Source organism: Somniosus microcephalus, chromosome 18, assembly GCF_052327205.1.
Source record: "Somniosus microcephalus isolate GS21.2 chromosome 18, FLI_Smic_1.0, whole genome shotgun sequence".
NCBI lineage: Eukaryota > Metazoa > Chordata > Chondrichthyes > Squaliformes > Somniosidae > Somniosus > Somniosus microcephalus.
Window position 1 is genome coordinate 26,003,235 of NC_141004.1, and position 25,220 is coordinate 26,028,454.

The following is a 25,220-nucleotide window of genomic DNA, read 5'->3' on the forward strand; positions in this document are numbered from 1 at the left end:
CGACCTCCCCCTCACACCCCGACCTCCCTCGCACCCCGACCTCCCCCCTTGCGCTTGCACCCCAACCTCCCCCTCGCACCCCGACCTCCCCCTCGCGCTCACACCCCGACCTCCCCCCTCGCGCTCGCACCCCGACCTCCCCCCTCGCGCCCTGACCTCCCCCTCACCCTCGCACCCCGACCTCCCCCCTCGCGCTCGCACCCCAACCTCCCCCTCGCGTCCCGACCTCCCTCCTCGCGCTCGCACCCCAACCTCCCCCTCGCGCCCCAACCTCCCCCCTCGCGCCCGCAGCCTGACCTCCCCCCTCGCGCCCCGACGTTCAAGTATCACATTTCAGTTTGTGAATGTGCGGCAGCAATGGGACCAAATTGACACAAGATCCAATACTGAGAATGGTAATAAGAACAAAATTCTATCGGGAAACAGAAGTATATAGGTGAACTTCAAACACAATGTCTGAATAAAAGAGGAACAATTTACAGTGATCTACTTACAGTATGGCCTTCCTCAATCATCAGGGCTTTTTTTTTTAAAAGCTCAACTCATTTTGTACCGTTCTGAAATCTGAAAAATTCCAAATTCCGAAACACATGTGGCCCCAAGGGTTTCGGATAAGGGGTTGTGGACCTGTACCAACTTTAGCTGATTTTCCAAGGCACTCATTGCATGCTTGGCATGGAATCCAAATATGAAATGTTCTTCATTATTTTTGTAAGAAAGGAAAAGAAAAAATCTTCAATGGGAACGTATAGAGGTGAATTCCCTCCCCAAGTGGACCTCGGGTGGCAGCAGTAGAACCAGCTTTTGTTACGGTACATTTTGAGGGCCAGGTCTCATTAGGACCAGGACATGGGCTGGGGCTGAAGATCAAGCACCTCGGGCAGCCCACGAGCTCCAGGCTACCGTATCTCCCATCAGGAGGCCTGGAAAATTCAGCCCGTGTCTTCCTGTGCCTTGATCATGATTTTGAAAAATTATTTGGTTCAAGTAATTCTTTTACTCATTATTTTTTAACCTGAGCATCGTCAGAAGGCACAAGTGGTTTCTGTATTAATCTTGTAATGTATTGTTTATTATTTTAACAGGTGCTGACCCACGACTGAAAATTAACACTGAGAGTTTGCCAGATCAAAATGAATTTCGGCAGGTTTGTCGTCTTCCAGTATCGCATTCGACTGAAACTGTAGGCACATCTAATTCCAGTCATGTGAACAGTTATCGATAACTGGGTAACTCAGCGAAGTTAAACGATGACATCCATTCCCGTCAGTTCTTTTTTGTCCTTCATATTTGCCATTCAGGTCCCCCTGCAGAGTACACCATCCCTCGGACAAGAGGGTGGGTTAGAGCCCTGCTTTGGTCAGTGAGAGGCCCCGTGGACCTGCTACATTCCCTCCTTAGTTATAAAAAGGAATTTGGTTGTTGCTGGGGGGGGGGGGTGCAATCTTTTTTTAAATTTATTCACTGAATGTGGACGTCGCTGGCAAGGCCACCATTTATTGCTCACCCCCAATTGCCCTTGAGAAGGTGGTGGTGAGCCACCTTATACAACTGAGTGGCTTGCTGGGCCATTTCAGAGGGGCAGTTAAGTGTCAACCACTTTGCTGTGGGTCTGGAGTCACGTATAGGCCAGACCGGGTAAGGATGGCCGATTTCCTTCCGTAAAGGACAGCAGTGGATAAAAGCCCCACATTAATCCAGTAGTTTCATGGTGGCCATTACTGATACTAGCTTTTTATTCCAGATTTATTTAATTAACTGAATTTAAATTCCCCAGCTGCTGTGGTGGAATTTGAACTCATTCGTCCAATAACATAACTGCTGTGCTACCCTACCCTCAAATCTCACCACATAAAAGATCGTGCATCCTCCCATCCTATTAAAGCACCATCATGCTGGGAATATGACCCAATATATCAAATATTGTTTGCAACATTATCATGCTCATGGACTAAAGTACTGCGTGTGAATGAATGTTACGATGAAATGCTTTCAATTATGGCACAATGACTCACTGGAGTAGGATAAACCTTTCAGGAAGTTAATATATGTCAGAGGTTAATAGAGCCAAATACTACTTACCTCTGATGTCAGTAACAGTAAAATGAACTGTTGTCAGATATCACAGTGAGGACTATAGCCCTTTGATGTACTCACCAAGTTTACAATTATTAGGGTAGACTCAGGGGATGCACAAAGACCAAGGAGAAGCATAAAGATCTTCTTAGGATTAGGTAATTAAACCTCCTTGATCTTGATTTGAATCCAGGCCAGAGTGAGAGGACCAAAGACTCATGTCAATATAAGGTAATTGAGTTTCGGCAACATTAACCCCGTTTCTAGTGCATGTAGGCCGACAGGACAAAACTGTTGGCATTTCAGCACAGATTTGACAAATAACGTAGCCCTGTTAGTAATCTCAGAAAGGATACAAGTGTGGTTGATGTGAGAACTGGAAAGCAACAACAACAGTGTGCATGGGAGCCTATGTGCATTTATGGAGAGTGGAGAATGGGAGACCGACCAGCAGAGCATTGGAATAGTGAAGTATGGAGGAGACAAAGGTATGGACGAGGGTTTCAGCAGCATATGGGCTGAGGCAGGGGTGGAGGCGAGCAGTGTTACAGAGCTGGTCTATGTGATGCGGAGAATATGGGGTGGGAAGTTCATCTCAGGGTCAGAAAGGATGAGGTTGCAAATAGTGTGCTTGAACCTGAGACCGTGGCTAATGAGAGCCATGGAATCGATGGTGAGTGAATGGAGTTTATGGGGGAGGGTCCGCAGACAATAGCTTTAAATGTTTCATTGGGGGGAATTACGGTTCTTCCAGGGCTGGATGTCGGACAAGCAATCTAACAGCACAGAGGTAGTGGAGGGGTCAAGAGAGGTGGTGGTGAGGTAGAGTTGGATGTCATCAGCGTACATGTGGAACCTGATGTCATGTCTTCGGAAGATGTGGCCAAGGTACAGCAAGGCCGGTAGGGGGAGATTGGAGGTCGGTGGAGGGAAACAGTGGCCCGGGAGGGAGTTTGGCAGCTGGGGCATCGGAGGCTGGCGAGCTCAAAAGCCCGGTTTAGGGGAGCGGTGGTGATCGGGGGAGAATAGGAGGGAATGGCGGCCCACGTTCTTTAAGTGTGGTGTCAGGAGAAGCACTCCTGCTTCTTCCGGCTCCACATTCAGGTAAGTATATTTCAATAATTATCATGTTAGTAACAGGCGATTCCAAGGCACGGCTTTCCTGAGTGCAGCTGTTGCTGCCTCGGCAAACCAGTCTTGCAGTTTGCAAAGGGTTTGCCGCTTGATTCAGGCGTGGGCACGGCACAATGGTTTTTTCCTTTGCCAATATGGCGGGCGGCGATCTTCCAGCCGGAAATGTGTGCGCGCTTCCTGCCCACCGTACGGGGAGGGCTTAGTAGGCCGGTTAGTGCCCGAAAAACCGACGCTGCGCAGCAAAAATTTATAGGCCCATGTGTCTGCCTTAAGCATCTCAGATAGAGATTAAACGGGCCATAACTATCCACATTCATGTAAATCAAATCTAAAAGTCCCTTAAAAATATTTTATAGCAGGACTTGATTTTATTGCCCGTGGTCAGGCTGCTGTTTTGCTGATTGTAGCAAAACTGACTCAGTGAAGCTGAATTAATGTTAATTGACTGAGCTAAATGGTATTGACTTCACATTTCAGGCTCGTGGTGTTAAATGCAGCCCCTTGGGTTGTAGTAATTGTGTTGACTATATAATAATGTCCACTGCATTTGGCTCAACACGTGATACATAAGAACATAAGAAATAGGAGCAGGAGTCGGCCATTTGGCCCCTCGAGCCTGCTCCGCCATTCAATAAGATCATGGCTGATCTTCTGCCTCATCTCCACTTTCCAGCACCATCCTCATATCCCTTGATTCCCTTAATATTCAAAAATCTATCGATCTCTGTCTTGAATATACCCAATGGCTGAGCCTCCACAGCCCTCTGGGGTAGAGAATTCCAAAGATTCACCACCCTCTGAGTGAAGAAATTTCTCCTCATCTCAGTCCTAAATGGCCGACCCCTTATTCTGAGACTGTGGCCCCTGGTTCTAGACTCCCCAGCCAGGGGAAACATCCTCCCTGCACCTACCCTGTCAAGCCCTGTAAGAATTTTGTATGTTTCAATGAGATCACCTCTCATTCTTCTAAACTCTAGAGAATATAGGCCTAGTCTACTCAATGTATCCTCATAGGACAATCCCCCCATCACAGGAACCAGTCTGGTGAACCTTCATTGCACTTCCTCTATTGCACTTCCTCTATGGCAAGTATATCCTTCCTTAGGTAAGGAGACCAAAACTGTACACAATACTCCAGGTGTGGTCTCATCAGGGCCCTATATAATTGCAGTAAGACGTCTTTACTCTTATACTCAAATCTTCTTGTAATAAAAGCCAACCAAGATAGTAAAGGGATACCATATTCAACCCTCTGTAGACTGCCTCACGCGGAGAGTTGAAATATAATTGCTTACTGGGTTGACAAGGCTTTCCGTAGACACATCTGCCATCCACCATTGTCTATAGAAAGCCTTACTTAAAGAAAGACTTCAATAAGATGCCACATAAAAGACATGCCGAATGTCAGAGCATGTGGAGTCAGAGGTCAGGTAGCAGAATGGATTGAAAGGTGGCTACAAAACAAGGGGTAGAAGTTAAGGGAAGTTTCTCCGACTGGCAGAAAGTGGGAAGTGGTGTCCCGCGCTGGGAGCACTATTGTTTACCATATACAGAACTGTATTGGACTCAGGAATTTGAGGTATGGTGTCGAAATTTGCAGATGATACCAAATTGGGGAGTATAGCTAATAATGTGGAAGAGTACACCAAAATACAGGAAGATATAAACAGGTTTGCAGAGCGGGCAAATAAATGGCAAATTAAATTCAATATAGCAAGGTGTGAAATAGTTCCCTTTGGTAGGAGGAATAAGGAGGCCACTTATTCCTTGGAAGGTAAAACACTAAATAGGGTAGAGGAGCAAATAGATCTGTGAATACGAAATAGCAACACAAGTTGATAAGGCCATAAAGAGTGCAAACAAAGTACTGGGGTTCATTTCTAGCAGAATAGAATGCGAAAGCAGGGAGGTTATGATGTACAAAACGCTAGTTAGGCCACAGCTGGAATACTGTGTGCAGTTCTGGTCGCCACACTATAGGAAGGATGTGATTGCATTAGAGAGGATGCAGAGGAGATTCACCAAGATGTTACCTGGGCTGGAGCGCTTCAGCTATGAAGAGAGACTGGACAGGCTGGGGTTGTTTTCCTTAGAGCAGAGAAGGCTGAGGGGGGACCTGATTGAGGTGTACAAAATTATGAGGGGCATAGATAGGGTAGATAGAAAGGAACTTTTCCCCATAGTAGAGGGGTCAATAACCAGGGGGCATAATTTCAAGGTAAGGGGCAGGAGGTTTAGAGGGGATTTGTGGAAAAACTTTTTCACCCAGAGGGTGGTTGGAATCTGGAACTCACTGCCTGAAAGGGTGGTAGAGGCAGGAACCCTCACAACATTCAAGAAGCATTTAGATGAGCACTTGAAATGCCATAGCATACAAGGCTACGTACCAAGTGCTGGAAAATGGGATTAGAATAGACAGGGCTTGATGGCCGGCGCAGACACGATGGGCCGAAGGGCCTCTTTCTGTGCTGTATACCTCTATGACTCTATGACTATGAGATAATGGTAAATTTGATTGGACCACACTTGGAGTAATGTGTGAAGTTCTGGTCTCCATACTACAAAAGGAATGCTGAAGCACTGGAGAAAGTGCAGAAAGATTTACAAGGATGAACGCGGAATTGAGAGGGTACAACAATCGAGAACGATTGAACAGGTTGGGCCTCTTTCCTCTGGAAAAGAGAAAGCTGATGGGAGAACTGATAGAGGTCTTTCAAATTATGAAAGGGTTCGATGTGAAGAAACTTTTTCCATTTATGGGTGTATCCAGAACAAGGATGCAAAAACATAAGATAGCCACTAACAGATCAAATAAAGGATTTAGGAGGAATTTCTTTACACAGAGCAGGGGAAGAATGTGGAACTGTCGCAGTGAATGGTTGAAGCAGGTGGCATTGACACATTTAAGGGCAGGCTTGATGCAAACTTGATAGAGAAAGGAATACAGGGAGATAAGGCGGCAGGGTGGGGAAGAAGTAATTGGAGTGGAAATTGGCTTGTGTGCAGTATAAAAACCAGCATAGACCAGCTGGGCCCAATGGCCTGTTTCTGTGCTATAGGTTGTATGTAATTCTATGTAATATAATTGTGATAACTCAAGCCAGTTCTTCACTAGCTAGCAAGGTGCGACACTTCATAGTAGCAAAGCGTAGGAAAAGTCTTGGATGCTGATCGCAGGATGTAGCGGTGCTTGTCAACTTTATGGTTGCTCCACCCCCAGTGATATCAAGAAACTTGAAGGGAACTAGATTGTCAGAAAAGAGGTGGGAACATTAAAAGATGCAAATGACCTTGAAATTGATGATGAATATAAAATCTGTACAATAGTATAGTGAACAGCAGCCAACACAGCTTTAGTTGAGGAAGATACAACCTGACCAACCTCCTTGATTTCTTTGAGGCAGTGATTATTCAAATCGACTGTGTTAATCCGTACAACATTGTGTATTTAGACTTCCAAAATACATTTGATAAAGTTCGACATAAAAGATTACTAATTAAGCTCAAAACTGTGGGAATTCAGGGCAAAACTTAGGAATGGATAAGAAACTGGCTGAAGGGTAGAAAACCCCATGGCACTATTTCGAAGAAGAGCAGGGGAGTTCCCCCCCGGTGTCTTGGCCAATATTTATCCTTCAATCGACATCACTAAAGCAGATTATCTGGTCATTATCACATTGGTGTTTGTGGGAGCTGGCTGCCGCGTTTCCTACATTACATCAGTGAAGGTTAATCTGGAATACTACTTTAAATTAAAGAGTGGAAGTAGCATAAGAGGACACAGGGTTAAACTAGGAAAAGGTAACTTAAGGACTGATACGAGGAGGTTCTTTTTCATGCAGAGTAATCAACATTTAGAATGAACTTTCGAGCAGAATGATAGAGCCGAAAACCCGGAATCATTTAAGAAGCAACGAGGTGCAGTAATGGGGGGAGCCTGGGGTTATTCTGGACGGATGTATTAAGGTGGGCCGTTGCTTGTGATCTTGTGAAATAATTGGGAGTGGGAATTTCACGACATATGAATTTTAAAAAGTTGTAACTTAGTTTGTTTTTTCACATTTTACAGATACCATTAAATTGACTGTCAGATTTATTGCAAATTAATTCATATAGCAAAAACCTTTCACTAATTGGCTTTTGCCTTGAAGACCAACCAGAGGTAATTCAAACTCTATTGCAGCAGGAGCAAGTGAAGTCAGCATACAAGCGCATGTCTGCCTTACACTCTTTATTGCTCATAGGTCATTGTTCCAGCTCTATATTGCACTAGTTACAGCATATAATTGCTTTAGCCAACTCGTCTGACCAAATCCCTTTGGTTGCATTTGCAACCTATTTTCTCTTCTCCTGCATCCACACAATCCTTCTCGGTCAAGATTATACACTGTTCGAGCTATAGATTTCTCCACTTATGCTGCTGATCCCACTCTTTTGTCAGCCCACCAGATGGCCCTCTTAATTAGTCGGGATCTCTTTCTGGATGGATTTCTCTTGCTTGCTGTCATGATCAAGCTGAGACTGGCAGAATTAGCCCTCGCACCTCGAGGATGTCAATTAAACTTTGCTCTTGTAATTGAGAGCCCAGCAAGTACTGTTGTAGCTGCCCGTCACATTTTACAGACGAATGCAAACTGTAGTATATGCAAATGAAAGCAGCAGCTTGGCTCAGTGGTAATGCTCTCATGGCTGAGTCAGAAGATCTTGGGATCATGTCCCACTGCAGACTTACAGGCTTGTTCTCTCTACACAGATGCGGTGATTTCCAGCAAAACAAATTTCCTTTTTTTTAATTGTTTTTTGTTTGTTTTTTGTTTTTCATACAGACGCCAGCAGCTGCAACATTTGACCCCTTGTGACCCCACCTCATTGTTCTTTGATGTAATGTTTTCCTGACTGACCTGTTTGGACACCATTCACACCTTTGATTGCTGTGATTATCTCTCTGCCGAGGTGTGATAAAGGGCAGTTAGAAAGATTACCTGTAATCATCTGGCAGTGTTCTCTGACTATATATGCTGTGTCTATATGCATCTCTTCACTTCACCTGACGAAGGAGCAGCGCTCCGAAAGCTTGTGATTTCAAATAAAGCTGTTGGACTATAACCTGGTGTTGTGTGACTTCTCACATTTGTCCACCCCAGTCCAACACCGGCATCTCCACATCAAGGCTGTATCTAGGCTGATACTTCAGTGTGGTATTGAATAGGTGCAGCCTTTTGGAATGAGATACTAAACTGAGACCTGATCTGCCTGTTGAGGCGGATTAGCAGCTCCCACGGCACTATTTGAATCTAGTCCTGTTGAGTTCACCTGGTATCCTGAGGAGCTTGTATCCCTCAACCAACACCACCAAAACAAATGAAGTGGCTATTTATCTCATTGTTGTTTGTAGATTGGCTGATATGCTTGCCTACAGAAACATCAGTGATTACACTTCATAAGAACATAAGAAATAGGAGCAGGAGTCGGCCACTCGGCCCTTCGAGCCTGCTCTGCCATTCAGTAAGATCATGGCTGATCTTCTACCTCAACTCCACCTTCCCGCACTATCCCCAAAAGTAATTAATTGACTGAAGTTCATTGAAACACCCTGAGGATGTAAATGGTGCTATATAACTGCAAAGTATTTCTTTCTTCAAATATTACCCAACAAAAATGGAGTTGATATAATTCATTCATTCTCTACAGAATGTTCAAAATAAAGCCATGGCTTTGTTACCTCCAGACTCGACTATTCCAATGCTCTCCGGGCCGGCCTCCCATCGTCCACCTTATATAAACTTGGGCTCATCAAAAACTCTGCTGCTCGTGTCCTGACTCGCACCGAGTCCCATTCACACATCACCCCTGTGCTCGTTGACCTACATTGGCTCCCAGTCCGGCAACGCCTCAGTTTTAAAATTCTCATCCTTTTTTTCAATTCCTTCCAGGCCTCGCCTCTCCCTAGCTCTGTAACCTCTTCTGAGCGCAGAGATCTGGGAGGGTTGCAGGGCTAGGCAAAAAAGCACCTCAAAATGCACAAAACAATCAACAAAAGCTATTAACATTATGGGAGGGAAATTCAGTTGCTTTGCGCCTCCCGTTAGCACCCTAAGAGGGCGCTAATGGGGCGCAAAGCATCTAGCACTCGGGCGTGTCACCGCCAATTCAGCGGGAGGTTAGCGGCGGCGGTAATCGTTAGCGCCCCGTGGAGCTGCGCCCCGGCCGCAGTCTTCGGTAGCGCCCCCTGACTTACCGCTGGACGCTATGTCCGACAGGGTCAGGGGGGCCTACCTGTGGCCAGGGCGGTGCTATTTAAAGGCGAGATGCCGGGCGGCCATTTTTGTTGCTGGCCACCTGCCAGCACCTGCCTCCGCTGCCGTCCCCGGCCTCCTGACCCATCCCCCCGTGGAGTGCCGGCTGCGCTCCATGTGCCCGGCACTTCTCTTGAGTGCCGGGCTCTTTTGCCGGAACTCCAATCCCCGGTGGCACAGCTGAGCCCCGGGTCGTACTGTGCAAGGCCCCTCCCCTTTAAGAAGGGGAGGAAGGCCTGCAATACCGTGGCGCGATGTTCTGCAGCATGTGGCGCTGCAGCACGTAGCGCTGCGATATTCCCTCGCAACGCCCCAAGAGGGAAGCGGGGCACTTCCAGTAGCACCCCCGCTTCCCTCTTGGGGCGCTACCACTCAATTTCGGCCACGGGGGCGCTAATTTTTCCGGAGCGCTAAAAGTAGCGAAACAACTCAATTTCTCCCCCTTTAATGTTTTTAATGAGCTATTTGGGTATAAATGTGACTGCTGCCTGGTACTTGAAGATGAGCGATCTGGAAAAGTGAGAGTGATTAGGGGAAAGATTGAGAGTGACTGAGACAATGTAATCTGGTTGTTGTATGATATTGAGATAGAGTGAGAACAGATAAGATAATAACAACAAAACCACAGCCAGAAAAACACGAACCTGCATTTAGCTTCGAATGAAAAGGAAACCCCTAAATATATTTGAGTAGCTAACATCCAGCACATTCAATGATCAAAATGAATCTCTGATTTAACCTTCAAATGGAGACTATTCCCAGCTACTAATTCTGATCCTGTCCGTGTTGTTTTCAGTGGTTTGAGACCTGTCGAGCTATCGTTTGGTTACCTACAGGAATTCCCAAGCGGTGGAGGCAAAGGGTAAGTGATTGCACCTCTCAAAAACTTGTACTGTACTAGTTCTGCACTCCTGTCCGCTGCCCCATTGATCTTCCAAAACATTTGCTGCAATTTTTTTATGCATTACTTTTTAGCTAAAGCACGCACCCCTATCCATAACCTTGCTGGGAACCGTTGTTTGCAATGGACTCTGTGTCATGAATCTTATCATTCATGGAGAAATGACTCATGAAATAACACTGGGCGGCCAGCTGGTGGCGCCGTCCAAGGAGTATAAATACTCGGGCGTGGGCCCAGCTTGCTCAGGACGTTTCTGTAACCAGGAACTAGTGATGTAACTAGATCTCATGGTTGTGAAACAGTTGATTAAAGCCTTGTTTTATACTCAAACCAAGTGTTCAGTAGTCTTTTTACATCACTCTGTGTCGTTTTTTTTCTTTAAGAAATATTTGTACAAGTCACATTAAAGGGGGAGGGGAAATAGCAAACAGGCCTCATTAGCCTCACATTAAATTTGCTCCCTCTGCTCCCACAGGAATGTGACAGTAACCGGTGGTGATACCAATATTCGCCTTGCACTACACCATAGAATCTTACAGCACAGAAGGAGGCCATTCGGCCCGTCGTGCCTGTGCCGGCTCTTTGAAAGAGCTACCCAATTAGCCCCGCTCCCCTACTCTTTCCTCATAGGCCAGATTTGTTCAGGAGTGGCACGATGCACTGCCATTTTAGCCTCCCGTCAGCACCAAGCCTACATTGAGTTTGGAACCTAAATGACGGGTGACAGTAAGTGATAGCTTTATTTGTCTCACTTTTTGGATAACAATCAAAAAGGCATCTCACATCTGCGTAGTGCTCTCGGATGAAGTTCATGTCACACTGATGGAATTAGAAAGCACTTTCAGCAGAATTATAAAACAGCAGATTTGAAACCCGTACAAAAACCATCTGAAAGCCAGCCTGAGCTGCTGTACCTCGCTGAGAGCTCTTCTAGTCACAGCTGACTGATAAAGAAATTAAGCTGTAACTGAAAGTATTTGAGCGGAATTATTTCCTGTGGAAGTCAAACAGAGATTCGTTTCTGCTCCAGTAATAAAGAGCAATGGATTAAGCAAATGATGTTGGCGGATTTGAACCTAATTAAAAAATCACCGTCTCCCAACAGTTAAGGCCCGTCTTGAATAGCTAAACAGGGATTATCTCAAATTGTAGCATTATAGCCGCACTCCTTTGAGAGGCTCTAAATGTGGCAGGTAAAATTAAGCTGTATCTGATGGATTGTTACTTAACCCGTTCAATACTAATTGACTTCACAGGAAAATCTGCATGTTGGTTTCTACCTAAACAGTTGGATGTTTTGTAAGTATCCAAGTGTTGACTATTCTGAAACAGTCTGAGTGCAGGATCTCCGTGCTGCTCTAATTCTGGCCTCTTGCATTTCTCCAATTTCCATCGCACCACCAATGGCGGCCGTGCCTTCAGCTGCCTAAGCTCTGGGATTTCCTCCCTAAACCTCTCCGCCTCTCTCCTCCTTTAAGACGCTTCTTAAATCCTAGCTCTTTGACCAAGCTTTGGTCACCTGTCCTAATATCTCCATATCAGTTTGTTTGATAACACTCCTGCGAAGTGCCTTGGGACGTTTTACTACATTAAAAGGCGCTATATGAATGCAGGTTTTTGTCGTTGTGTTTGAGAAATGCAGTCAGCAGATTTTTTTTAACTTGTATTTTTCTCTGAAGTAACTGAAAAATCATAGATGTTTAGGGTTATTGCTTCAGGAGCTGGAATTGGTTATCAGTCTCAAAATATATAAAACTCAATGACTGGAACATTAACTTGCTATACAATATTTCCACTAGTGCTTCTCTCACCTCTGTTAAGTCTGTGTGTCCCAGTTATGCTTATTATAAATCACTGGACACAGACCACAAGAATAACTTTTAACAGGTCTTTACTATTCGGAGGTCAGAGCTGAACTGCCCAGCAAATCCCTACACAACGTTTATATACCGGTGTGGTCACCACCGGTATTACAGTATACAGCAGCCAAGAGAAAGTAGTACATCTCTTAAGGTAGTTCTCTTAAGGTGGAACAGGTTACATACACCACAATCCTCCCTTTTTAGCTTAACAGTTATATCCCCATTTAACATAACATAATAACATATATATAGATATATATATATATACAACTTCATGCAAAACAGTTCAAAGATTCAGTCTCTGAGGAGGCCTCCTGATTCGAGTTGGATAACGCCTTTCAGGGGTCTCTGATTCTCGTTGCTGGGGTGACTCATCTAGTTGATCTCTTATGGATTGGACATCATCCTCAGGTACATTCACTTCTGAGGTAGATGCTTCAGGTTCACTAACTTCTTCCACGGTTGTCTCTGCCGTAACCCTGGGTTCGACCCTTGTTCTCGATTCTACCAGTTGGTCAGCATGACGCCGTATTACATTTTCACCAATATCTACCGTGTACATCAGGGGTCCTTGTCTGGCCCGAATTGTTCCAGATTGCCATTTCTCGTTTTTATAGTCCCGGGCTAACACTGGTTGTCCTATTTCGAAACTCCAAGTGGTCTTGTTATTTATATGCTGGAACTGTTTGTTTTCAACTTCCCTCCGCACATTTGGTTTTAACAAGTCCAACCTGGACCGCAACCTCCTGTTATAGAACATCATGGCAGGACTTTGGTTTGTCACTGCATGAGTGGCGTTTCGATATGCCAGTAGGAATTTGTCCACCTTGTGTTGTAGTGGAATCTGATCTTCGCTCATGGCCTTTATTGCTTTTTTGAACGTTTGTACAAATCTCTCGGCCAAGCCGTTTGTAGCCGGATGATATGGGGCAGAGGTATAATGTTTCACCCCATTCTTCTTCATGAATTTCTGGAATTCTTCTGACACGAACTGCGGTCCGTTGTCTGAACATATTTGTTCTGGCAATCCATTTCTTGCAAATATCGTTCTTAGCACAGCGATCATCTTTTCCGAGGTAGTGGTAGTCATCTTAATCACTTCTGGCCATTTAGAATGTGCGTCCACCGCAATTAAAAACATGGAGTCCATGAATGGACCAGCAAAGTCAATATGTACACGTTGCCATGGGGTTGAAGGCCATTCCCATGGATGCAGCGGTGCAATCGGAGGTGCATTTTGCACTTTTTGGCACCCTGAGCAGCTTTTCGTCAGATCCTCTATCTGTTGGTCGATACCCGGCCACCACACATAAGCCCTAGCAAGGCTTTTCATCTTGACTCCCCCCAGATGACCTTCATGCAGTTCCTTTAGAACTCTCTCTCTTAACTTAGGAGGAATAATCACCCTTGTTCCATACATCAATGTTCCTTGACAGACGGACAGCTGTTCTCATCTTGCTGAGAATGCCGGTAACAGTGGATCACCATGTGCTGGCCATCCCTTCACTGTCACTTCGTAGACCCGGGACAGTGTCGGGTCGTTCCTGGTTTCTCTTTCAATACTTGCATTGGTGACTGGTAAACATTCGATGATGGTCGAGTGAAATAACTCAACAGGGTCAACCGTCGGTGCCTCCTCCTCTGTAGGTAGTGGCAGGCGCGACAGCCCATCAGCATTACCATGCTGCTTTGTACCTTTGAATTCGATCTGATATTGATGTGCCCCTAGGAAAAGGGACCATCTCTGGAGTCTCTGTGCTGTCATCACCGAAACACCCTTCTTAGGGTTAAAAATGGATACCAACGGCTGGTGGTCTGTCAGAAGCGTAAACTTTTGGCCCTGCGGGTAATGATTAAACTTCTTTACTCCCCACACAAGGCTGAGAGCCTCCCTATCTATCTGAGCATAGTTGCGCTCAGCGGAGGTCAATGATCTGGATGCGAACGCAACTGGCCTCTCCAGGCCATTTGGCAACTTGTGTGAGAGTGCTTCCCCAATCGCTGCGCCTCTCGGCCTCGATTGCAGCCCGGCCCTTTTCACCGGCCGTGGTCGAGTTCTCCGCCCTTTTTCCTCCGTTTTCCCTCCCCCACTCCACAGTCAACGCGGCTGACTTTCTGCTCGTGTCGCTGATCGGCTTACCCACCACCGTGGTAGAAGGGATGATCACTGCCTGTCGCTGATGGAGGGTTTGTGGTCAGAATTTTTCTTTTTAACCCGGGTTCTCGATGCCTCCCGTGCGATGGTGCTCAGCAGGATGATGAGGGCGGATGCCTCTTCTCGACGCCCGTTCTGAGGACGAAGCTGCCTTGGATGTAAAACTGCCGCAGGGTAAGATCGGACTCGTCGCCACTGTTAAGTCTGTGTGTCCCAGTTATGCTTATTATAAATCACTGGACACAGACCACAAGAATAACTTTTAACAGGTCTTTACTATTCGGAGGTCAGGGCTAAACTGCCCAGCAAATCCCTACACAACGTTTATATACCGGTGTGGTCACCACCGGTATTACAGTATACAGCCGCCAAGAGAAAGTAGTACATCTCTTAAGGTAGTTCTCTTAAGGTGGAACAGGTTACATACACCACAACCTCTAGCCTCCAACTTTTTTCTCCCTTCATCACAACCTTTTTTCTACCTCTCTATCTTGTCAAGACTATTACTCGCGACCACAGGGAGTAGTTGAGGCGAATAGCATAATGCATTCAAGGGGAAGCTAGATAAGCACACGAGGGAGAAGGGAGTACCAATATATTGATGGGGTTAGATGAAGAGGGGTGGGAGGAGGCTGGTGTGGAGCTTAAACACCGGCATGGACCTGTTGGGCCAAATGGCCTGACTCTGTGCTGTAATTACTTTGTAACATTGTAACTTGTATCACAGTCAGTGCCTCTCTGTATTTTTCTGCCTTCTTCTTCCTAAATTCAAATTTTGACATCCTACATAACAATGTTCCCTTTAAGCTGCGCAGCTGTGCAGCGCTCCAGGTAACCCGCACAGCCGGCTTTTCAAAACCACAACTGCGCCTGCGGGGTATTTTGAATGGGCCACGCAGCCCCTTAAAGGGGCTGCGGGGGGCCAAAAAAAGTAAGAGGGAGCATTGCTAAACAGTCTTCCTCTCCCCTGCACTATGTTGAAATCAAGACTCATTTCCTACTCCAATTCAATAGTAGAAAACTGTAACTCTTTTTCTCTTTCAAGCTCCTCTTCCTCTTGCAATCTACTGGGCTTTAAACCCCAAGCTTCACATCATTTAACCACTACTTCTTGATTTATCTCATTTTTTAAAAATTCTTTTCAACCTGGTGACACCCCATACAGTGGGCTTCAGTATCAGTTGCCCTTTATTTAGGTTTCTGTAGAGGTTTAATATTTTCTTTTGGTCTGGAACGCAGAAGGCAGATAGGAATATTAACTTATATACATGTTGCATGTGTCACACATTATTGTTTGCGGGCGCATGCTTACACTCGCATGGACACCCAATCTCATTCTTAAATGGTGGTAGTTCTTACCCATACTCCTTAGAGTTGTTGAAACCGCTGTATAAGTTATATAGTTATGATGCATCTATTTAGACTTGCACAGGCTAGTAAACAGATTCTTTGAAAGCTACATGTTTGACTGTTTTGATAACATCTGGACATATCTAACTCAATGGGCGCGATCTTGCCAGCCCTGGGGAGGCGGGTATGGAGGCAGAACTGCTGGGAAAATGGCAGAATTTGGGGGCGGGTGCCCAACCCTCCCTCAACCCGCCTCCGTGCTATCTTGCCAGGAGGTGGGTCCAGTCTCCTTGGAGGCGGGAACGGGATTCCAGCCACTTAACTGCCTGTTAACTGGTAGTTACCAGGCAGATAAGAGGATTATCCCCATTTTATCCACAAGAGTGCGGGCTTCCCAAAGGCTGCGAACCCCGCCAGGGTCATCGACGCGAGTAGTGGGTCTGTGGGGGCCGGAGGGATGCAAAAGTGCACTTTTAAGGTAAGTGATGGGTGCAAGTGAGAAGAGGTGAATATGTGAGGTAAGTGGAAAGTGTTAGAAAAAGTTTACTTACCTTTGTTTCTTCCTGCAGGCTTCAAGAGTTGGGTATGCGGCGAGTCTCGCACCTCCGTGGCAGAGATGACAGATGGCCGCTGCATTCTCCAATGCAACAACCATCTAATTTCTGCAAAAGAAAGAGGTTTGATGAGTCTTGAATTCAAGAACTCATCAAACAACATTGAATGTCAGTGTTTGACAGCTTCACAAACTTTGACAGCTGGGCGGGCTTAACAAGGTCAATCAAGGGAAAATAGCATGGGTTGGCCAGAAGTTGATGGAGACAGGACTAAAACCCGACAAGTGGGAGTCCCGCCTCCAAACGCTCCCCATTAGCAAAATCCAGTCCCTTATCTCAGACCAATGAAAATGTCAGTCTTTGCACTGGTGCAGAAAGATCACAATTACCTGAATGGGTTAAAGGTAAAATGCAATGCAATAATACATACAAAGTGAAAGGTAGTACATGATTATTTATGAATAAAATAGTTATTATGCTTTATAAATGATGGGATGAAAACTGATACTGAACTGATGAAGATGAATATTACTGGAAAAGACTAGACAGTTTAATTGCCCCTGGGAACTGCTGTCTAGCAACATATTAACATTTAGATAGATTAGCTTAGAAACTTGTATTAATAACCACAGCAAAAGAGGATTTCTTCTGGAATTGTAATGAAATGCCACAAATTCTTCTCATGGTGTGTTTGTGGACCCAATGAATTTAATTCACATGGTGTTAACATGATCAAGAAATATTGTATATTTTTAAAAATGAAGTCTGTTTCCACATTGACCTTTTGTGCTGACTAAATCAATGTAATGGAAAAAGATATAAAATTGTTGCTTATTAAAATGTTCTCCCATAGAATTTTCCACTAATTGTGGCTTGTTAGTAACCTTGCATTAAGTACATCACAAGCATATTCCTACAGTGCGAGCATCTTCACCCATCAGCAACGTGGAGTGTGCTAACTGTTGGTATCCACACCAAGAGCCACTACCAGCCCACAAGTAGACACAAGACTGAATGAAACCAGCTCATAAATTTACAATTGTTTCTATGAGGTAACAGAGACTGCGGAGTGATTTCAAGGTAGTTATCTAATCTCAAGGTTCAGCTGATGCATAAATTGCTTGGCTTCGCCCTTGAAGTTTGAGATTATCTGAACCCCTTGGTTAATTGACGGCCTCATACTGTCTCGCTTGTATCTGTTGTTCTCTATATATTGGTGACGTGGTAGCTGAAGAGCTGGTACTATCACTGAAAGCCAGATGGTGGTGAGGTTGAGACCAAGAGCGACCTGTCTTTTGAGCTATTTTTGCCTCAGGTGAGTGTGTTTCACAGTGTGCCTCTGCTCCCTGTGCACCTCCCTCAACAGCTTCTTCATTTGGCATGGAGAACCATTGGTTGTCACTCGTAGAATTCCACATCTCAGGGTCGTTTCTTCCCCACAAGCAAGTAGGGAAGATTGGAAGGAGAATCAAGGTGTGTTGCTCTCATGCATCTCCTGGGCTCCAATTAGAGAACGGCACTGTTGGAGGCCCGGGAGCAGCTTGCCTGCCTCCTCACTCAAAGTATTCGAGAGAAAATAAATCAGTCAACTACGGGCAAAAACCAATCTTTTTGAAAAAGTAGAGGTGAACTTTTTAATAAGTATACTCATTTGCTGCCTGTGAGTGTACAATTTAAAAGATTCATACACAGTTCCTGTGCGGGTTCTGTCTGATGATGTGCCTCGAATATTAGCTTATTTGAAAACAAAATCTTCAGCAAACTTTTTTTGTTTAGCATCAAGGAACTGAAGCACTGCATTAGTGTCTGTGTCTTTATCAGCTTGTTAAGATCCTGTTCATTGAATCCCATGTTGTAGGTCTGGGTAACGTTGGCAGACCATTACCTTCAAAGCATCTCCATTGACTGGGAAAAGACCAAGCACTTTTTTCTTAACGAGCAAAGAAACCTAGACGAGAATGCATTGGGAATCCAGATAGACAAGGTAAGGAATCAGTAATTGGACTTTGCCATAATCCCTAGTCACAAATCTGAAGTTAATTGGAATTGAATTTGAATTAACATGAGACCTAAAATTAAAGACGGGACCTATTTAACCTCTATTGTATGCTACGTTGTCACAAGAGTAAAACTGATAGTGCAGAGGCTTGGTGTAGCACTGTACTTCACAGCAGTGTGCTATAACAAAGCACATGTTCATGACTTCATATGCCAAAGGAGGCCATTTAGTAAACTGCCAGAGTGGATTGTACTCCCTTTCTAGAATCCGCCTGATTCTCATTTTCATTGATTTCAATGGGAATGAAACGCGGGGATGTCCTACATACAGACAGGCTATTCGTTCTGCCAGTTTATTGCTAAAGCGGTCAAGGTAAAAGTTACCTCCCATGAGATTTAAATCTGATGTGTGCCATTCCGGGAGGTATGGAAATAAGGAGCTTCCCGGCAGATACAGGGAAAATCAGAGCGATAGGCAACCTGAACCACTCCTGAATTTGATACTTTTTTTACTTGTTCTCAAAGTGTGAGCAATACTGGCATGGTTGCATTTATTGTCCATCTCAAGTTGCCCAGAGAGTTGCCCAGTTGTTGGTGGGCCTTCTCCTTTACCCTGCAGTCGTTGTGCTGATGGGCTCCCACTATGGTGTTAGGTAGGAAATCCCAGGATTTTGACCCAGAGATGATGAAGGAATGGTGTTATATGTCCAAGTCAGAATGGCGTTCCCATGATATTGCAGCTCTTGGCCTTCTCATTAGAAGAGGTCGTGGGATCAGGAGATGCTGTTGAGGTAAACCTGGAAAATTGCTGCAGTGCCTCCTGTAGATCATACATACTGCAGTCACAGTGCACCAGTGGTGGAGGGAGTCGATATGAGTTCACTGGCAGGGATGTTTATCTAGATGATGCCAAGCTTCTTGAGTGTTGTTGTGGCTGCACCCATCTAGGAAAATGGTGATTATTCTATACGTCTGACATGAATCTTGTAGGTTATAGAGAGGCATTGAGGAGTCACTCTTTGCAGAGTATCCAGCTCCTGGCCTGCTCTTATAATCTTGATGTTGAAACATACAAGATTCTGAAGGGGATTGACAGGGTAGATGCTGAGAGGTTGTTTCCCTTGGCTGGAGTGTCTAGAACTAGGGGGCACAGTCTCAGGATAAGGGGTAGGCCATTTAAGACCGAGATGAGGAGGAATTTCTTCACTCGGAGGGTTGTGAATCTTTGGAATTCTCTGCCCCAAAGTGCTGTGAATGCTGAGTCTTTGAGTATATTCAAGGCTGCGATAGATAGATTTTTGGAGTCTAGGGGAACCAAGGGATATGGAGATCGGGCAGGAAAGTGGAGTTGATGTCGATGATCAGCCATGGTCTTATTGAATGGCGGAGCAGGCGCGAGGGGGGCTGTATGGCCTACTCCTGCTCTTATTTCTTATGTTCTTATGTTCTATGTTCTTATGGCTGGTCCAGTCAAGCTTCTGGTCTTCAATAAAAATGTCCTGGGGTTGCAATTTTTGGCATCAGACAACCATAACCATCTTTCTACGTGTCAGATATGATTCTAGTCATTGGCGGGTCTTTTTCTTGATTCCCCATTGACCTCAATTTTGCTAGGATTCCTTGGTGACGAACTCTGTCGAATGCAGCCTTGAACTCGAGGGTAGCTATTCTCACCTTTCCTCTGTCATTCAGCTCTTTGGTTCATTTCTAGATCAAGGCTGTGATGAGGTCGGGAGCTCTGAACTGAATATTGGTGAGCAGGTTATTGGTGAGTAGGTGTTGCTTGATGGAACTATTGATGACTCCTTCCATCACCTTGACTGATGATTGCGAAGAGGCTGATAGGGTGCAATTGGCTGGGCTAGATTTATCCTGTTTTTTGTGGATAGGATATACCTGGGCAATCTTCCACATTATTGGGTATATGCAAGTGTACTGGAACAGCTTGGCTAAGGGAGTAACAGACTCTGGTGCACAGATCTTCAGCACTACAGCCGAGATTATGTCTGGGTCCATAGCCTTTGTCCAGTGTACTCAGCTGCTTCTGACTGTCAGGTGGGGTGAATCAAATTGGATGGACATTGGTACCTATTGTGGTGAGGACCTCAGGTAGAGAGACCGAGTAGGATTGTCAACTCGGCACATTTGATGAAGACACTTGTAAACACATCAGCCTTGTCTTTTGCACTTATGTGCTGGGCTGCACCATGGTTGAGGATGGGCTATTCAGGGAGCCTCCTTCTCACATTTGTTACTTGATTGTCCACCACCATTGTCAGCTGGAAACGATAGAGCTAAAGAGCTTTGCACTGATCTGTCGGTTGTAGGATCACTTAGCTCTGTCTATATTGTTCTGCTTTTGGTGTTTAGCATGCCCTATGTTACAGCTTCACGATGTTGGTGCCTAATTCTAAGGTTTGTCCGGCCCTTCTACACACCCCATTGAACCAGAGTTGATCTCCATGCTTGAATGAGATGGAAGAGTGAGGGGTGAGCTGAGCCATGAGGTTACAGATTGTGGTGTACAATTCTGCTGCTGCTGATGGTCCACAACATCTCATGGATGCTCAGTTGGCTGACAGGTTACAAAATAATATTGGCAGAAATCTGGGAGTAGGTCACTTGCCCAACTGACTGGATAATGGTGAACAACCTAGAGAAATTACATAGAATTACAGAGAATATACAGCACGGAAACAGGCCATTCGGCCCAACCAGTGTTTATGCTCCACTCAAGCGTCCTCCCGTCTTTCCTTATCTAACTCTATCAGATAACCCTCTATTCCCTTCTCCCTCATATGCTTATCTAGCCTCCCCTTAAATGCATCCATACTATTCACCTCAACCACTCCCTGTGGTAGCGAGTTCCACATTATCACCACTCTCTGGGTAAAGAAGTTTCTTCTGAATTCCCTATTGGATTTCTTGGTGACTATCTTATATTGATGGCCTCTAGTTATGCTCTTCCCCACAAGTGGAAACATTCTCTCTCTATCTACTCTATCAAAACCTTTCATGATTTTAAAGACCTCTATCAGGTCACCCCTCAGCCTTCTCTTTTCAAGAGAAAGGAGACCCAGCCTGGTCATCCTTTCCTGAGAGGTATAACTTCGCATTTCTGGTATCATCCTTGTAAATCTTTTTTGCACCCTCTCCAGTGCCTCTATATCCCTTTTATAATATGGCGACAAGGATTGTACTCACTACCCCAAGTGTGGTCTAACCAAATGGAAGAAAAGAGCTATTGGGGATGACAAACTAATTCTTCTTATCAAGAGTTCATATTATCAAGTTTGGACGCCCTTTACTTCAACAATGCTTCTCTTAGCGCCAAGAAAAAGTATAAAAACGAAGATCGTGATGGCAGAATTTGTGATGTTGTGGTACAACTGTATTTCTCATCATTCTGAAGTATTGGAGACCGTTTGCAACTGTTGCTAACTGATTTTTTCAGGTTCCTTTATTTTTGGGGGGTTTTGAAAATACCAGGAGACCCCTCTTGCGCTTTCAGCTGCTGATGTCCGATTTTGATTCAGTGAGTTTGTTGATTTCAATGAGGCGCGCTGGCCGGTCCAATGAGTGCGATCGGGTCGGCTGGCCGCCTCTGATGACGTCATCATAACTGCTGCTTTTAAAGCTGCCATTCAGCCTAAGCCTTTCTCTTGTGGATTCCTGGACTCATTGATATTGATTTAGACGCAATGACTTCTTCCAGAGGCAAGGCAGCTCCTCGATTTAATGATGACTACTTTCATGTACTTGTGGATGCTGTCAGAGAGCACAGGGAGATTCTCTTCCCTCCGGATGGCCCGTGAGAGGGATGTTGTTGGCAGGACAGAAGGAAGTGTGGGCTCCTCTCAAAGCGCTCACACGACCATGCCGCTGCGAGGCCCTTGGTCAGAGACCCACTTTGCGGAGATAACTGAGATGGCCATTTCAGCCCCTGCACAGCCGCAGGAAGAGCAGACTGTTGAAGAGCCCTGCCAGGCTCCCAAACCCAGAGGATGCCCGCCAAAGGCGTCTAAGCAGGCACAGCATCCTAGTCAGCAAGGTGCCTCTACATCTGCTGAAGCCACAGGGGAAGAACGTAGAAGCACGTGTAAGAGAAAGATTAAGCATCTATAGTCACAAGGGGAGTCACTTGGGTAATTTATCTTTTTTTCTGACTGTTGCTGGTTTATTATCCTTTTGTGATGTTGAAAGAAAAATTATGGCAAACGGTTGATTGTGTGGCCTATGTGTTCTGGGAAATGGCAAAAGCACATTGAGGGCTCAGAGCGACTTGCTTTTGCAATGCTGCTGGTAAAAGTGATAGGAAATAACAGGGTATTGCAGAGATGATGTATAACATTGGATAAATGTCGCCTGCAATTACAGAGCCATATGGTAGCCACCTATGGTTGAAGAGTAAGCTTATGCTAATGTGGCATGGCAGTGTGCATACCCTGCTTGACAGGCAGCAGTGAACTGGAGGGATGCTGCATTGGTCACAACCGGGCATGCAAGGCACCCTTCATCCTCCTCCTACTCCTCTTCCCAGGAAGATCTGCGCTGAGCCACGTGGCTGCTACTCCTCTGATTATGAGGACCAGGATGAGAGTGCATAAATTTTTCCCATCCCCTTGCTATAGATTTCATTTGAGGCAACAAGCTTGCAAGCGCACAGCCGAAGTGGCCTGAAATTATTCCATTCATGTCACACTGCAGATGGGTGTCAGCTTGAACAGTCACAAGGGGGGTGATTTTCTGATGTCGGAGGAGGTGGGTTTGGAGGCGGGAAAGGCGGGAAAAACAGAAACAATGAGGGCGGGTTCAGAACCCGCCTCCACGGGATTTTGCCGGTGCCGGTTTTGAAGTTCTGGAAACGGTCCCGCCTCCAGCTGGCCATAGCGCTAGTTAGCATCATTAAATGCTCGTTAAGAGCCTCTCTAAGCCTATTTTGAGAGGCCCTCGTGATTTTTTGAGCATGTCGGCGTGTTCCACAACCCTCCTAAACCACGCCAGCTAAACCTGGCGGGTTGACTCGTGGGTGGTCTCCTCACTGCTGCAGGTCCAACAATACATCGTTTATTTCATCAAGGATTACTTGCAGGTGCCAGAATTTTGCTTTAAAAGGTCTTTGAGCACTTTTAGAGGGCCTTCCGAAGTCGGAGGTGCTACAGCTTGAATCTATCAACTGTGGGACATCCTTGAAAGACCCTCTCCCCGCTTGCAATGAGCACTTCCCCAATGGAGGCATCTGCAAGCAGCATGGGAACCATTTGTTTTCTTTCTCCATGGACCTCAGATGAGGAGGGGGAGGGGGAGGCTGAGGAGGAGGAGGAGGAGGAGCAGGAGGTGGTCAGAGCACTGGTGCATCGACCAGCAGCAGCGGCAGCACGCGAGCACATGGCTGCCCGGGATGCAAGGGATGAACTGATCGTGGCCAGATTTGCGTAGGTTGCCCAAGTTGGCACATGTCCTTGGCTCCATCCTCAGACATCATTGACAATGGACATAACTCTCTGGCCTCCTTTCACTCAGGCCACCAACCTGACAACGCAAGTGTGGCGGAGCCCGCGATGTGGAGCTGCCTAAGGCGAAAGAACAGATGCCATAACGTCAACATTTTAGTATCAAATCATTTTAATGCTTTCCAACAGGGATGGCATTTCATCAATACACAGAAACATTCTCCCAATCTGCACACAGATCTGGAGGTTATATCCTTTGCCAGCTGTACCCACACAGCCTTGGTTTCTTTGGGAGGCCTCTTACTCCCAGATGAGTAGAAGAGCACCTCCCTGCTAGCTGTCACCCCCTCAAACAACATTTGCAGTGCCTCATCCGAGAGCCTCGGGGAGGCCCTTGCCTTGGAATTGGACATAGTGGTTTCTCAGAATATGTTGCAGGTGGTGCAGCATAGGCAGAAATCCTGTGGAATGAGCCAAGGCAGCAAGAAGCCATAAAATCAGACTGGAAAAGTGATGTCAGCAGAGGCGAGTTTCAGTCCCAAAATATAATGGAGCAAGGTATCTCACACCTCTGAAATCAAGTGGCCAATCATGGGAAAATCACAATTTTTTGAAAACTATCAGTGGAGGCGAGTTTCAAACCCACCCAAACTGAAACCCGCCTCCATCTCGCCTCCAGTGAGAAAATCGCCCCCAAGGTCAGTAGATGTGCAAAATCTGATCCCATACCTACAACAGCAAAGTTGTTGCATTTGAATGTCAGCCATGTTTCAGGGGCCCTTTTAAAGTGCTCCACCAATGCATACAAATCATGTCCTCCAGCAACTCGTCTCCTTGAACCTGACCTGTTTCTGACAAGTCGGGAAACAGGAGCCAGAAGCACGAAAATGGGAAACGACTATGAAAATATGATTAGCAAGGCAGTTAACAGGCTCTTAACTGCCTTAACTACCTGTCCCACCGGTTCCCGTCGGGTCAGTTTGGGAGCAGCTGAACAGACACAAAAATCAGGTGGGGGCGGGATGGAGGCGGGTTGGGTGTCTGAAGCGATTTTTTCCGATTTTTGCTGCGGACCCGCCTCCAAACCCGCTTCCTCAGGGCTATTAAAATCGAGCCCTAAGTGTGTATTGGAAATATTATAAAGACAGGCGTCTGTACATTTACTGATACATAGGGCTGGATTTTCTCAATGGGGGCACGTTGGGGGTGGGACTGCTGGTTATCGGGTTTCAGTCCCGCCCCCAATGACGTCCGGCCAACCCACGCTATTTTCCCTTGATTGACCTTGTTAAGCCCGCCCTGTGGGCTTAGCCGGCCAATTAAGGGGAAGCCGGTGACAGAGGACGTCAGCGTATGACGTTTCATCTGTCAAAAATTTTTGACAGATGAATTGTCATCGTTTGACAGCTTTGAGAAGCTGTCAAACACTGACAATCTCTGT

At 45.8% G+C, this 25,220-nt stretch overlaps 1 protein-coding gene across 1 annotated transcript in view; it reads left to right on the forward strand.

Moving 5' to 3' along the window:
* The window catches only part of LOC147105149 (TBC1 domain family member 30-like), an 89,529-nt gene that overhangs the window by 16,961 nt on the left and 47,348 nt on the right, over window positions 1-25,220 (forward strand). The window contains exons 2-4 of the mRNA XM_086011751.1: window positions 1,086-1,147; window positions 10,303-10,368; window positions 18,187-18,312. Of these exons, the coding sequence (XP_085867877.1) occupies window positions 1,086-1,147; window positions 10,303-10,368; window positions 18,187-18,312 (254 nt within the window). The remainder of the gene's footprint in view (window positions 1-1,085; window positions 1,148-10,302; window positions 10,369-18,186; window positions 18,313-25,220) is intronic.